General features: G+C 51.0%; 1 protein-coding gene across 1 annotated transcript in view; it reads left to right on the top strand.

Moving 5' to 3' along the window:
• Cfap65 (cilia and flagella associated protein 65) overlaps positions 1–12,777 on the top strand; it is a 31,696-nt gene that overhangs the window by 9,384 nt on the left and 9,535 nt on the right. The window contains exons 10-18 of the mRNA XM_035438843.1: positions 86–460; positions 2,053–2,190; positions 3,194–3,439; positions 5,000–5,224; positions 5,934–6,092; positions 6,306–6,456; positions 6,917–7,048; positions 8,243–8,456; positions 8,748–8,876. Of these exons, the coding sequence (XP_035294734.1) occupies positions 86–460; positions 2,053–2,190; positions 3,194–3,439; positions 5,000–5,224; positions 5,934–6,092; positions 6,306–6,456; positions 6,917–7,048; positions 8,243–8,456; positions 8,748–8,876 (1,769 nt within the window). The remainder of the gene's footprint in view (positions 1–85; positions 461–2,052; positions 2,191–3,193; positions 3,440–4,999; positions 5,225–5,933; positions 6,093–6,305; positions 6,457–6,916; positions 7,049–8,242; positions 8,457–8,747; positions 8,877–12,777) is intronic.

Raw genomic sequence — 12,777 nt, 5'->3', positions numbered from 1 at the left:
GGGGTGTGGGGTGTGGGGGTGGGTGGGGGTGTGACCTGCAGTAGATCTCAGCAGCAAGAGGAATGACATTTGAATCCTGTCCCAGTCTCTCCCTATGCAGAATCTGGAGGACTTGCCAGTCACAAAGTACCCCCATATCCCCCCCATGATGGAGTACTTTTTTGATGGAACCAGGGACCTGGCCATCTTTCCCCCGGCTGTCAGTCTAGAGCCTATTGATGTGGATTTTGGTGCCTGTCCTGGGCCTCAAACCCCCAACCCTGTTCCCTTGTGCCTGAGGAACCATACCAAGGGCAAGGTCATGGTGGTCTGGACTTTCAGGTCTGGCTGCCCTTTCTGGGTGACCCCAAACACGAGTGTCGTGCCCCCACTCAAGTCCGTAGCCCTGCGTCTGCACTTCCAGCCATCCTCTCCGAACTGCCTCTATGTTGTGGAGCTAGAAGCCTTCGCTGTTTATAAGGTGTGTGCACACAGACCCAACAAATGGGGGAAGCTCGGTCCTCCCCTGGCGCCTGAAGAGCAGCAGCTAGGCACAAGAATGACAGGGGCCATAGGGCCCATCCTCTCCACGCAGGCGTCCCTATTTTTTCCCTTGGCCAGACAGTGCCCTCTACTGGTCTGATTCTCCCAGAGTCTCTCCACTTCATGCAGTCTCCCTCCCTCTCCTCCCCAGAGGAGAACTCAGCTGGGATCCAGTGCACTTTGGGAAAACTTAGTACCTAGGGAGGAGTTCTCTGAGGGTCTCAGGTAGGGGTTCCTTGCTTCTTCTCTTTGAAGGCAATAAATCCAAAGCAAAATCATTGTTTTTAGTTTGCAGTTGTGTTTTTGTTGTTGTTGTTTTTCATAGACAGGGTTGCTCTCACTGTATAGTCAGGCCTGGATTTAACTTGTTTCAACCTTTCTACCCCAACCTCAGAGCATGGCTGTGGTGTTTTGTTTTGGTTTTGTAGAGAAGATCTTGTCTAGTGCAGGCCGGCCTTGAATTTGCTGTATAGCCAAGGCTAACACTGAGCCCAGGGCCTTCCTGCCTCCATCTCCTGAGTACTGAAATTGTAGATATGAACTACCATGCTCAGTTAATTTAGTGCTGGGGACCAAACCCAAAGTTTGATGCATGATAATCAGGCAAGCATTCTACCAACTGAACTATACCCCCAGTGTTTAGTCTCATCCTTCTTCCCTTCCTTCCTTGCTTTCTTTCCTTTCTTTCTTTCTTTCTTTCTTTCTTTCTTTCTTTCTTTCTTTCTTTCTTTCTTTCTTTCTGGTTCTTCCTTTCTTCTTTTTTTAAAAATTAGACAGGGCCTCACTGTGTAGCCTCAGCTTGCCTCGAATTTGCCAGAACTCCCTCTGTAGACGAAGGCATAGGCCACTGTGCCTAACCCTAAACAGGATCTTTAACTGTCCCTGTTCTCATATATTAACAAGGGAGTGGGAGACAGGTAGGAATGGGTTGCTAACTTCTATCTGGCCAATGCTGAGCATTCAGGCGACAGGTTCCAGGCCTGTGCTGTTCCACAAGGCAGGAAAGTTATACATGACCAGTGAACACCTGAAATATGGTGATCCAAGTGGAGATGTGCTGTGAGTATAAAATATACCCATATCCCATAGATTTCAAGTGAAAAGAATGTAAAATATCCCGGTAATAGCATTTATAATGATTGCATGATACCGTGATTAGAGTTTGGAACTATTAAGTTAAATAAAATATATTCTTGAAATCAATCTCTCATTTTTTTTAATGTGGCCACTGAAACATTTAAAATTCCATTTTCAGCCAGAATCTGTGGCTCATGTTATATTTCCATTAGCCAGCACTGTTTTGGGCTCATTCCTGTGGAATGAACGCCGCTTCCACACCTCACCCTTCTCTCCTCCCAATTAGAGGCTCCGGCAGAAGGGTCGGGGCATGGCTGTCCTCTGCATCCCCCTCCGTCCTCCTCTCTTGTGCCCCATATAGGATGCCTACAGCACAGGGCCAGGGAGGGGCAAGGTGACTGTCTTCTAGGGTCAGACTGAACTCTGAATTTCCTCGTGGGCTGGCCTTTGCAGGTCCTTCAGAGCTACAGCAATATTGAGGAGGACTGCACAGTGGCCCCATCCTGGTGTCTGAAGGTTCAGGCTCGGGGACACAGCTACCATGCTGCCTTAGAGCACCACATCCCCCAGTATTTCCTGGATGCACCCAAGGTGAGCATGGCCCCAACAACAGTGGGAGCAGCATGAAGGGACCCCAGCCTGCTCCTCTTTCCAATGGCCTCGGTAATGCATCCCCGTGTCCTTTCTGTCTATCTGAGGGATCTGGACCAATGGAAAGCTTGCTCTTGGACCATGGTCCCAGCATGTGAACAGTCACCAGCCCTTCTCTACTCCATCTGGAGCCTTTACCTGGTCTTTTACGTTTTCCACCTGCCTCATTTGTCCAGCTCACTGAGTACCTGCTGGCTCCCAAGCCCTAGGCTGGGCCCTAAGGATAAACCAGCCCAAAGCTGGTGCTGCTGCTTGCCAACCCCAAACCTATGCCTCCTTAATAGCCACCCCTCCCTAAAGCAAAGACCCTGGTGCTCAAGGATGTCTTCACCAATGCCTTTGGTCCCTTGCCAGCCCCTCCCAGTGTTAGCTAACATCTTTCCACAGTCTCGTAGAGGCCTGTATTATTGCTTCTATATTGACGCATATGAACTCGCTGGAAGAGTCAGATAGGGACTTGGACCAGGGGTTATGGGTCCTGTGTTGCGTAGCCTGTTTAGCTTTGAGCCTTGTTCTGACCCTATCCAAGACAGCTAAGAAGTGTTTAGGAGCTGGGACTATTGGGGTTGATCCCCCTCTGACACCTGAGTGAAAATAATGTAGAAAGAGCTAATGACCCCAATCTTCTGAGAAAGTAATTTTCCATAGTGTCTGGAAATCACTGCTAAAAAAAAAAGATTCTGCCTCTAAACTTGAGCACAGGCCTGACATTTCCTTGGACCTGGGACCACCACATCCCTCTGTCTGCAGGACAGAAGTATTCTTTGGTGGCAGACTGTGCCCCCCCTTAATTCCCAGGAATTCTTTGATGGTTGGGCTGTGTGCAGGGGTTTTGGGTCTCCTTGGAGACAGAGTCATCCAAACCAGAGTGTCCCTGAATGTGTATCGAAGGACGGAGATCTGAGGAAGGGCCCCTTTCCCTCTTATTGTCCCCAACTCCCAGATGTTCCCGGCAGTGTCTGCTGGGGAGCCTTCCTACAGAAGCCTGCTTCTGGTCAACAAAGGTCCCATGCTGTTGACCTTCAGCCTGACCCCCAACAGCAGCTCAGACATCACCCTGAGACCCTCCTCTGGCCTGGTTGCCCCTGGGGCCCACCAGGTCTTCCTTATCAGCACTTATCCCAAGGGCACCTCGTGGAAGCAGCACATTTTCTACCTGCAATTCAACTTTTACCCCCAGTATCTCAAGGTAGGAGGCGGGGATAGGGAGGCCAAGTCCTTAGGTCATAATCTGGGACTTGTTTTTTTCAAAATCACATTTTTTAGGGTCCCTGCCAAAGTAGCTGGTGGGTGGGGGTGGGGAACATTCCTCTAGTAAACGGAAATGGTAGGGAGAGAGCCCTGGCTCCATACATGACAACTCTGCTACTTCTGGAGCCAGGGAAACAACTACAGGAGAACCCAGACTCAAACTGCAGGTGGTGGAATGCTGTTTGCAGCCAGTCCAGGGGCAGGGCTGGATAGCAGCCCCACATCCGAGCCCATGAAAAGTGGATACATCCTCTCTTAGTCCCTGAGCGATTGATGTTTGTGGGGGGAGTTTTTTATTGTTGTTGTTGTTGTTGTTTGGGGGGTGGTTTTATTTATTATTATTGTTGTTGTTATTTTTTTTTTCAAGACAGGGTTTCTCTGTGTAGCTTTATAGACCAGACTGGCCTTGAACTCACAGAGATCTACCTGCCTCTGCCTTCCGAGTGCTGGGATTAAAGGTGTGTGCCACCACTGCCCAGCCGATGTTTGTGTTTTAAAGACAGTATATCACTGTATAGGCCAGGCAATCCTCCTGCCTCACCTACTCTAGTGCTGGCATTTCAGGGGTGATGTACACCCAGATCTGGTGAGAGAGAGAAGCTGCTGTGTTCAAGCCGGAAGACAGCTTTGTCTGTCCCCTTCCAAGGGAGAAAATCTGCAGAGCCATGCCTCCTAAACATAGGGGGAGCCAAAAGATCATGGCATTGTCCTTCCTTCCTTCCTCCCTTCCTCCCTTCCTTCCTGCCTGCCTGCCTGCCTGCCTGCCTTCTCTCCTTCCTGTCTGCCTGCCTGCCTGCCTGCCTGTCTTCCTTCCTTCCTTCCTTCCTTCCTTCCTTCCTTCCCTCCTTCCCTCCCTCCCTTCCTTCCTTCCTTCCTGCCTGCCTTCCTCCCTTCCTCCCTTCCTTCCTTCCTGCCTGCCTGCCTGCCTGCCTTCCTTCCTTCCCTCCTTCCTGTCTGCCTGCCTGCCTGTCTTCCTTCCTTCCTTCCTTCCTTCCTTCCTTCCTTCCTTCCTTCCTTCCTCCCTCCCTCCCTCCCTCCCTCCCTCCCCCCCTCCCTCCCTCCCTCCCTGCCTGCCTGCCTGCCTGCCTGCCTGCCTTCCTTCCTTCCTTCCTTCCTTCCTGCCTGTCTGCCTGTCTGCCTGCCTGCCTGCCTGCCTGCCTTCCCTCCTTCCTGTCTGCCTCCCTGCCTTCCTTCCTTCCTTCCTTCCTTCCTTCCTTCCTTCCTTCCTTCCTTCCTGCCTGTCTGCCTGCCTGCCTCCCTGCCTGTCTGCCTGCCTCCCTGCCTGTCTGCCTGCCTCCCTGCCTGCCTGTCTGCCTGCCTCCCTGCCTGCCTGCCTGCCTCCCTGCCTGTCTGCCTGCCCTGCCTGTCTGCCTGCCTGCCTCCCTGCCTGTCTGCCTGTCTGCCTGCCTGCCTGCCTCCCTGCCTCCCTGCCTCCCTGCCTGCCTGCCTCCCTGCCTGCCTGCCTGCCTGCCTGCCTACCTTCCTTCCTCTGGCTCAGGAAGTAAGCATGCAGAGCAGAGAAGAGCCATTGCAGCTGAAGCTGGACACCTGCAAAAGCATCTTCTTCAAGCCTACCTGGGTGGGCTGTTCCTCCACCAGCAGCTTCACCTTTCACAACCCCTCACGGCTGCCCCTGGAGTTCGAATGGAGAGTCTCCCAGCAGCACCAAAAGATGCTGGCTGTCCAGCCCTCCAAGGGTGTCATCAATCCTAATGAGAACCTTGTGAGTGAATGGGTCCCATGGCCAAGGGTAGCTCAGGGGGTGCCTGTCACCCTTACCTTTGCCGTCTCTTACTTGTGGTGCTCATGGACTGTCACCTACACCTACCTAAGCAATCCGGAGTCACTTCCCCTAGCCTGAGGTTTAGTAGATTTTAGTAACCTGTAACCCCAATGTTACAGGAAATTGAGACTCAGGGGAAGAGTATTTAGTTAGGAGCAAGATTAGGAGTGCAGACTTGGGACTGAATGCAGCATTAGTGATGCCAGCATGTACAACTTCATCACTCATGGTATCCAAGCAGCAAAATTCCTGGAAGGTAGCTGAGTATGGTCCAAATGGGTGACTCTCTCAAGAAGGGGTGAGAAAGGAGACACCCAGATCAGTACAAAAGGAGGACCCAAATTGGCACCCAAAACAACAAACTCTGTCCCTAGTCTGAGGTAGATTAGACTCAGAGCAATAACTACAGATACTTGGTGCCCATAAACACCCAGGGACAGGAAACAGGAGCCTAAGAGAGTACACAGATGAAGGACTGAGGGGCTTCAGAGACGAGATAACACGATGTGTACAAAGTGCTCAGCACTTGGATAACAGGAAGCTGGAAAAGGGTGTCAAGCTTTGGTAATGGGACCTCCCCCAGCCAGCAGCCCAGGATGGGGTGTCCTGAACACATGCATGCAAGCATGAATTATGTCTGTGACCCCAGACACTGACATGGATCTTCAGTCCTTTGGAGGAGACCAAGTACCTGTTCAGAGTGGGGATGTGGGTCTGGGAAGCCAGACAGCAACAAAAGACCAATCCCCGAGCCACCATGCACTACAGGATTCGGTTGGTGGGCATGGGCATTACCGGATGCCTCTCTGTGAGTAGAGGCCCTGGTGGAGGTGGAGCCAGGACCCAGGTGGGAGGGAAAGTCCCAGGTGCCCAACCTTAAGAAAGCAGGGGACAAGATCCTTGCATGCAATCTCAGATCTGCCTTTCCTTGGGGGGTGCTCTGAAGGCTAGGGGTTGGGGGAGCAGCTGCTCAGCACTTGGATAACAGGAAGCTTGCCTGAGCAGCTGGCTGTGATCTCAGGCAAAGCCAAAGGAGCTGGACTTTGGGAACGTACTGGTGAACAGCCGGGAGGTCAAGTCTTTGGTGCTCCTGAATGATGGCAACTGCACCCTCTATTACCGCCTGGTCCTGGAGCAGCACAGGCCCAAGGGCCTCAACAATGACCCCTGTGGTACTGAGGCCTGGGCTGGGTCTGGGACCAGGGAGGAGTGTGTGTGTGTGTGTGTGTGTGTGTGTGTGTGTGTGTGTGTGTGTCTGTGTGTCTGTGTGTGTGTGTGTGTGTGTGTCTGTGTGTGTCTGTGTGTGTCTCTGTGTGTGTGTCTCTCTGTGTGTGTGTGTCTCTGTGTGTGTGTGTATGTGTCTGTGTGTCTGTGTGTTTGTGTGTCCTTAAGACAGATGATCCACACATGGTGTGGGTCAGGCAAGTCAGCTGAAAACCTAGCATTCCCAGTCTTTATAACTGTGGCAGGTGCCAATAACATCAAGATGCATAGTTCTTTCCACCCCAGCCTGCTCTGTTCTCAGAGAGTTTTGTGGTGACCCAGAGGGAGGGTACCTGAGGGAGGAACATGAGAGGCCAGGACACCTCTGTCCAGTTGCCCACTGATGACCCCTGCACCATATTCCAGAAGAAACTCTAGAATTCGACCACTTGGAGGGAACCATGCCGCCTCATTCCCAGGATACCATCTATCTGACTGCCTGTCCTAAGGACCGTTGCCAATATTCCTGGACCATTAGCTACTGCCTCCTGTCCCACAGAGGTACCTGGGTACTCAGTAGAGATTTGGGGCCCGGAAGCAGAGAAAGGAAGAGTTGAACTGTGAGATACAAAGCTAGAGGCACGTTAAGTCTAAGACAAACTGGCACAGTGAGCAAGGGCAGAGCGAACTGTGCCTGTGGGAGCTGATGTGTGTAACTGTGTCTGCCCATGTGATATCTATACATGCATCCCTGAGTTTTGGTGACACAAGTGTTAGAAAACATGCTACTTTCTGTTGAGATCACAGGCAAATCCTCAGCCAAGCTTCGGCCTTCTCCTCCGTGAGACGGAGTTATTCCTATTCCCCGTGCCAGCTGGAAGTTCCTGGAACGTCCAGGCATCAGAAGGATACCCATACTCATTGGGACTGGGTTCTGATTCTCCCACACTTACTGGCAGTGTGGTTCGATCTAAATATGCCTCAACTTCCCATCAATAAAAGGGAGACAATCGAAGACTATAAGCCACAAAACCAAGAATGGAATAATAGCATATGCCACCATATAGGCATTGAAAGCATATGGTGCTAAGTGAAAGAAACCAGTCAGAAAAAGCCAAGCACTGAATGATTCCATGTTTGAAACATCCAGAATAGATAAGATACACAGACGGAGAATAGAGTGGTGACAGCTGGGGGAGGCGGAGGGAGGGTAGTGTTGACTAGTTGGTACTGACTTTTTTAGTGGAACAGTAGAAACTTTCTAAAACTTAGTGATGGTTGCGTGCCTGTGAATATATGAAGCCTTCTGAATTGTCTGTGTTAAAAAGCGGTTTTTTTGTTTTTGTTTTTTGTTTTTTTGTTTTTGTTTTTGGCCAGGGTATTGGTGGCGCACGCCTTTAACCCCAGCACTCAGGAGGCAGACAGGAGGATCTCTGTGAGTTTGAGGCCAGCCTGGTCTACAGAGCGAGTTCCAGGACAGGCTCCAAAACAATACAGAGAAACCCTGTCTAGAAAAAAAGTATTTTTTTACAGTCTATGAATTACACTTTATTACAATGAGTTTGGAAACAGGTAGCAGTACAAGTTCAATGCCAGGATGTGTGTTAAAGCAAGGCAGTGCCGAGCACATAGAAGGCCTTAGACAAGGGTTGGCTGCCATTGGAAATGTGCTCAAGCTACTGCTTCTGGCTAGGGTTCTGCACCTGCCCCTAGGGGAGCTAAGTTGTCTGCTCTCCCCCGCACCCATGTCCCCAGATAGCGTGGTTGGCCAAACACAGGAACTGTGCCACGTCTCCCTGGTAGCTGTGTACCCTTTACTCTCCATCCTGGATGCCTGCTCCTTGGGCAGCGCTGAGGGAATCACTCGGAAGCACCTGTGGCACCTCTTCTCCCTGGACACACTCAATAGTTACTTGGCACGAGACCCAACCCCCAGGGAGCTCACCTACAAGGTGCCCACCCGGCACAGGTAAGCTAGGCTTGGGGGGGGGGGCAGGCAGGAAGTACCAGTGATGTCCACAGAGCATCTACCAACACCAGGCCTTTCCCAGGAAGCTGAGTGGTGGGTGGGGGAGAGTTTGGGGGGGGGGGCAAATTCTCACCTACTCCTAGAGGGGCCTGGGAAGGGCAAGGATTGACCTGAAGACTAAGGAGCTACCTCATTGACCCTGAGTTCCAGAATTTTCACTTTGTACCTGGGGGTGGACACCCAAAGTTAAAGCCATCTCCTTTCACTGAGCCATTTCTCTGCCACACACAGCATGAGCCAAATACCCCCTGTCTTCACTCCTCTGAAGCTGGACTTTAATTTTGGCGCAGCACCACTAAACGCCCCCCCTTCGGTGGTGCTCCTGGTACTGAAGAACAGTGGACTGGTGTCCTTGGACTGGTATGGCTGGGCAGAAGGGGGCTGCTAAAAGGGTCTGAGGACAGAGCTCTAGAGGCTAGGCGTAGGGAAGAGCCACTTTCTGGGGCTTTCTGGAAAACCTGAGGTCTGCCAGTGGGTCTCTCAATGGCAGGGTAAGGGGGACCAGAGGAAACTGCAGTTCCCACAGCACTTCGGGATTGGCACTGGCTGCAATTAGGTCCTAGGTAGTGTGCAGTGCCTGGAAACTGGTCACAGCCGTATCAGTAACTGACTCAATGCTACAGACCAGGCACTGTGCTTTCCCAGTCTTCAGTCCTGGATCTTGACAGTAGCCCTATGAGAGAGTCCTCCCCAGACTTGTTCAAAAGACAGGGCCTGAGGGTCAATGGACTAAGGACTCAGTCAAAGACACCCAGCTACACAGTGCCTGTCTACACCAGTTTTTCAGCAAGAAGGCTTCAAGTTGTTTCTGTGCATCAGGGCTGTCTGTCTAGGCACCCACCTGCCTGCCAGGTCCCAGGTCAGCGGCTGGGGCCAAATGGAGGTTGTCATGCAGGACAGGAGTCTGCTGCCACAGAGGATACTGCCAATAGAGGGCACAGCTGAGCAAGCAGGAGCCGGTCACAAAACAGTCACCTAGCAGGTCACAGGAAGCCAGGCTTAAGGACCTGAACCTGCCAATCTTGTCCATTCTTCTGTTCTTTTGCCCTCTCGCTGGGGACCCAGAACTCATGCCCAGCAAGCTTTCTGTTTCCACGCCAGGCTTGTTCACATTCCTGGAGTGAATATACTTTGTCAATGTCTATTTACAGACTTTCAGTTCTGGTTGAGTAATAAGAAGTTTAAAAAAAAAAAAAAAAAAAAAAAGGTCTTTGTCTGGATCAGGCTGAGAGAGAGACAAGACCCAGCCTGAGGGCACTGAGAAGATGAGGAGTTAGAAAATGCAAGCAGGGCACCTGATCGGGACCTGCTGGCCTGAGCAGAGGACATCTCAGAAGTACAGGGTGAAGAAAGAGGCTCTGTCCTGAAAGGCATATAGTGGTTACCCTTAAACTCTGACTGCCCCATGCCTCCATGGCATTGAGATGGGAAGGTTAGCTCATTAGGAGGCAACTGACAGGAAAAGCCGGGGCTGGGATAATTAGAAAGCTTGATTGGTCTACTGGCCTGGTTGGGGAAGCCCAGAGCCTGCCTGGAGCTTTAGATTTGGTACTGGCTGGGCCCCTAAGCAGGCAGAGCCAGTGTCTGTAGTCCTCAGGGCATTGGCCTGTATCCTGCGATATGTTGGTGGACATGGGCATGCATGTGTAGGAACAACCCAGCTCACACTCTGTGTGGAGAAGGGCCAGGAAGTTGGCAAGCAGGGCAGGGAACACCCAGGTAGAGAGCTCACTGGACTGGATCCTCTCAGCAGGAGACCCAAAGTTCAGGAAGCTGGCCAAGCTTCTCCCGGAGCCCAAGTGGCCCGATTTTCCTGTGCTCTTTGTGCTGTGGTTCATTTCAGCTTCTTAGAAGGAGACTTTTGCAAACTCTAGCATTTCTCTGCTGAGTTCATAGGGAATAGATGGAGGCTTCTATTCCTCCCAGGACCAGTAAGAGTGTGGATTTGGTCTGGAGATGGCAGTAGGCAGGATGAAGGGCGACCCCGAGTGGGGGAGGAGGATCAGTGGGCCAGGAAGCTGCCTTCTCCCGGCAATCCTTCTCCTCCTGCTGTATCTGGCCCTGCGATATGGCTGCTTGCATTCAAATGGACAGCCTCAAAGACGCTAAATATGCTGCATAGCGCTAGTGTGCTTTTATTTCATTGGCTAAATTTGTCCCAGGTGTTTCCTAAGATTAAGCCTCAGGTCAGTCCCGAGACTAGAAATAGGGACCAGGCCCATCCCTGCCCTCGGAACCTCCCGGAGGGTCCTGAAAAGCCAGAGCTCCCACTCTGCCACTGGTCAGCATTCCCCAAAGAAAACCACAGAAGCAGCACTCACCGCCCCCCCCCTCAGACCAACCCACACAGCTGATGGGAGAGACCCCTCCTCAGGCTCATGGCCACACTGGGGGTGGCCAGGGCTTGTGAGTGCGCTCCACTCAGCTCTCAGCTTTTGCCCCACACATAGACATTGGGTGCTTTGCAGGATGGTTCTCCTGGTTTTTGTACAGTGAAGGTACAATGCTATTCAGATTTCAGTCAGCCTTCTATTAACAGCTCCAGAACATGTCCTGTGAAGGAAGAGCGCACATAGCAGAGTACATATCGACCCAGGACATTCTTTTTATCAGTTGCACAACGTTCTTCAGCATAGAGAGACTTAAGTTATTCGGCTACCCCTTTACTGGGAGATTCTGTTCCCAGTAAAAGGAACCAAAAATGTTTTTGTTATTTTGCCACCACAAAGAAAGTTTCATATATGGGTGTATATATACACACAAGAATGTGGGACTGGAAAGATGGCACCGTGGGTAAAAAGTTTGCTGCCCGCACAAGCGTGAAGTCCTGAGTTTGGAATCCCAGAACCCATGTAAGGCCAGCCACAGGAGCACATGTCTGTAATTCCAATGCTCCTGTTGCAAGATGGAAAGAGGAGACTGACGGTCTCCAGGAGCGCTGTGGGCAGCTAATCTGACACCTACAGCGGTAAACAAAGCCTCTCTTAAACAAGATGGAAAGCAAGTGCACGCTGTGGCACTCATGCCCCCCACAGTCACACACATGTACGTAGAGGACACACACACACACTATTATTTTTATATGTTCAGTATGTGTTGGTATATTTTCATGTCTGCATTTTAATCATATATGTGGGTTCCTGAAAGTAGGACTTACCCGGGCGTTGGTAGTGCACACCTTTAATCTCAGCACTAGGGAGGTAGAGGCAGGCGGTTCTCTGTTGAGTTCGAGGTCAGCCTGATATTCAGAGAGAGTTCCAGGACAGCCTCCAAAGCAATACAGGAAATACCCTGTTTCGAAAAAACAAAAACAAAAACAAAGTAGGACTTCTGGGTCAAAAAACACATATGTGTTTGATCTTCATAGATGGTGCCAAATTCTTTCCAAAAGCTAGCAGAACTTCCCTCTCACTCCACCTATGTCTGAGGATGTCTGCTCTTTCTGAACTTTACCAGTGCTGCATGACTCTGTCTTTCAAATTTCCCACAGGGGAGGAAACAATATCCCTTATAAGTTTGGAGTGTAGGTCCCTGACTCCTGGTAGGCTTGCTGGCTCTTCTGCCTTCTATTTCTGGGTGCCCTCTGCTCAAGCCCTGGCCAAGTTTGCTGCTGGGGCTAAAACCCTTCCACCTCTCTGAGAGGGTTCTATCAAATAGAAGGTGGTTTCGGGACCCTTCATCACTAGTCTTGCCAGCTGGTTGGATGGCAATATCTACTTTGCTACAATGTGAGGCCTTGCTGGGGAGTGGGCCATTCACACTCCTGCATGCTTCAAGATCACCACCTGTTCTGGGAACCTGTGCTCTAGCCTGTGTCCAAGCTAGCCTCAACACCTTCCTTCTCAGGGGCCCCTGGATGATACCACCAGCATTCCCAGGAGTTGCAAATGGCCTCTTCCTGAGACCTTATGAGAGAATGATCAGTAGCCAACCCTAAGTGGCTCTCACATATACAAGTGACACCGTTGGCACCTGGCTCCCAAAATGAAATGCCCAGTCTTCACTTTTCTTTATTCATTTTGGGTCTGCTCCTGTCTCTAGTTTCTGTTTGTTTGTTTGAAGACAGTGTCTTAGTCATTGTTCTATTGCTGTGATGAAACACCATGTCCAAAACAACTATTATAAAAGAAACTTTTAATTGGATGCTTGCTTACAGTTTGGGGGAGTTAGTCCATGACCATCATGTCAGGGAGCAGACCAGCGTGGTACTGGAGAAGTAGCTAAGAGCTCACATCCTGACCTGCAGGCAGTAGGCAGGGAA

The sequence above is a fragment of the Cricetulus griseus genome, chromosome 2 (genome assembly GCF_003668045.3).
Source record: "Cricetulus griseus strain 17A/GY chromosome 2, alternate assembly CriGri-PICRH-1.0, whole genome shotgun sequence".
Lineage (NCBI taxonomy): Eukaryota > Metazoa > Chordata > Mammalia > Rodentia > Cricetidae > Cricetulus > Cricetulus griseus.
The sequence above is the reverse complement of the archived record's forward strand: the minus strand, read 5'-3'. Positions and strand labels throughout refer to the sequence as shown.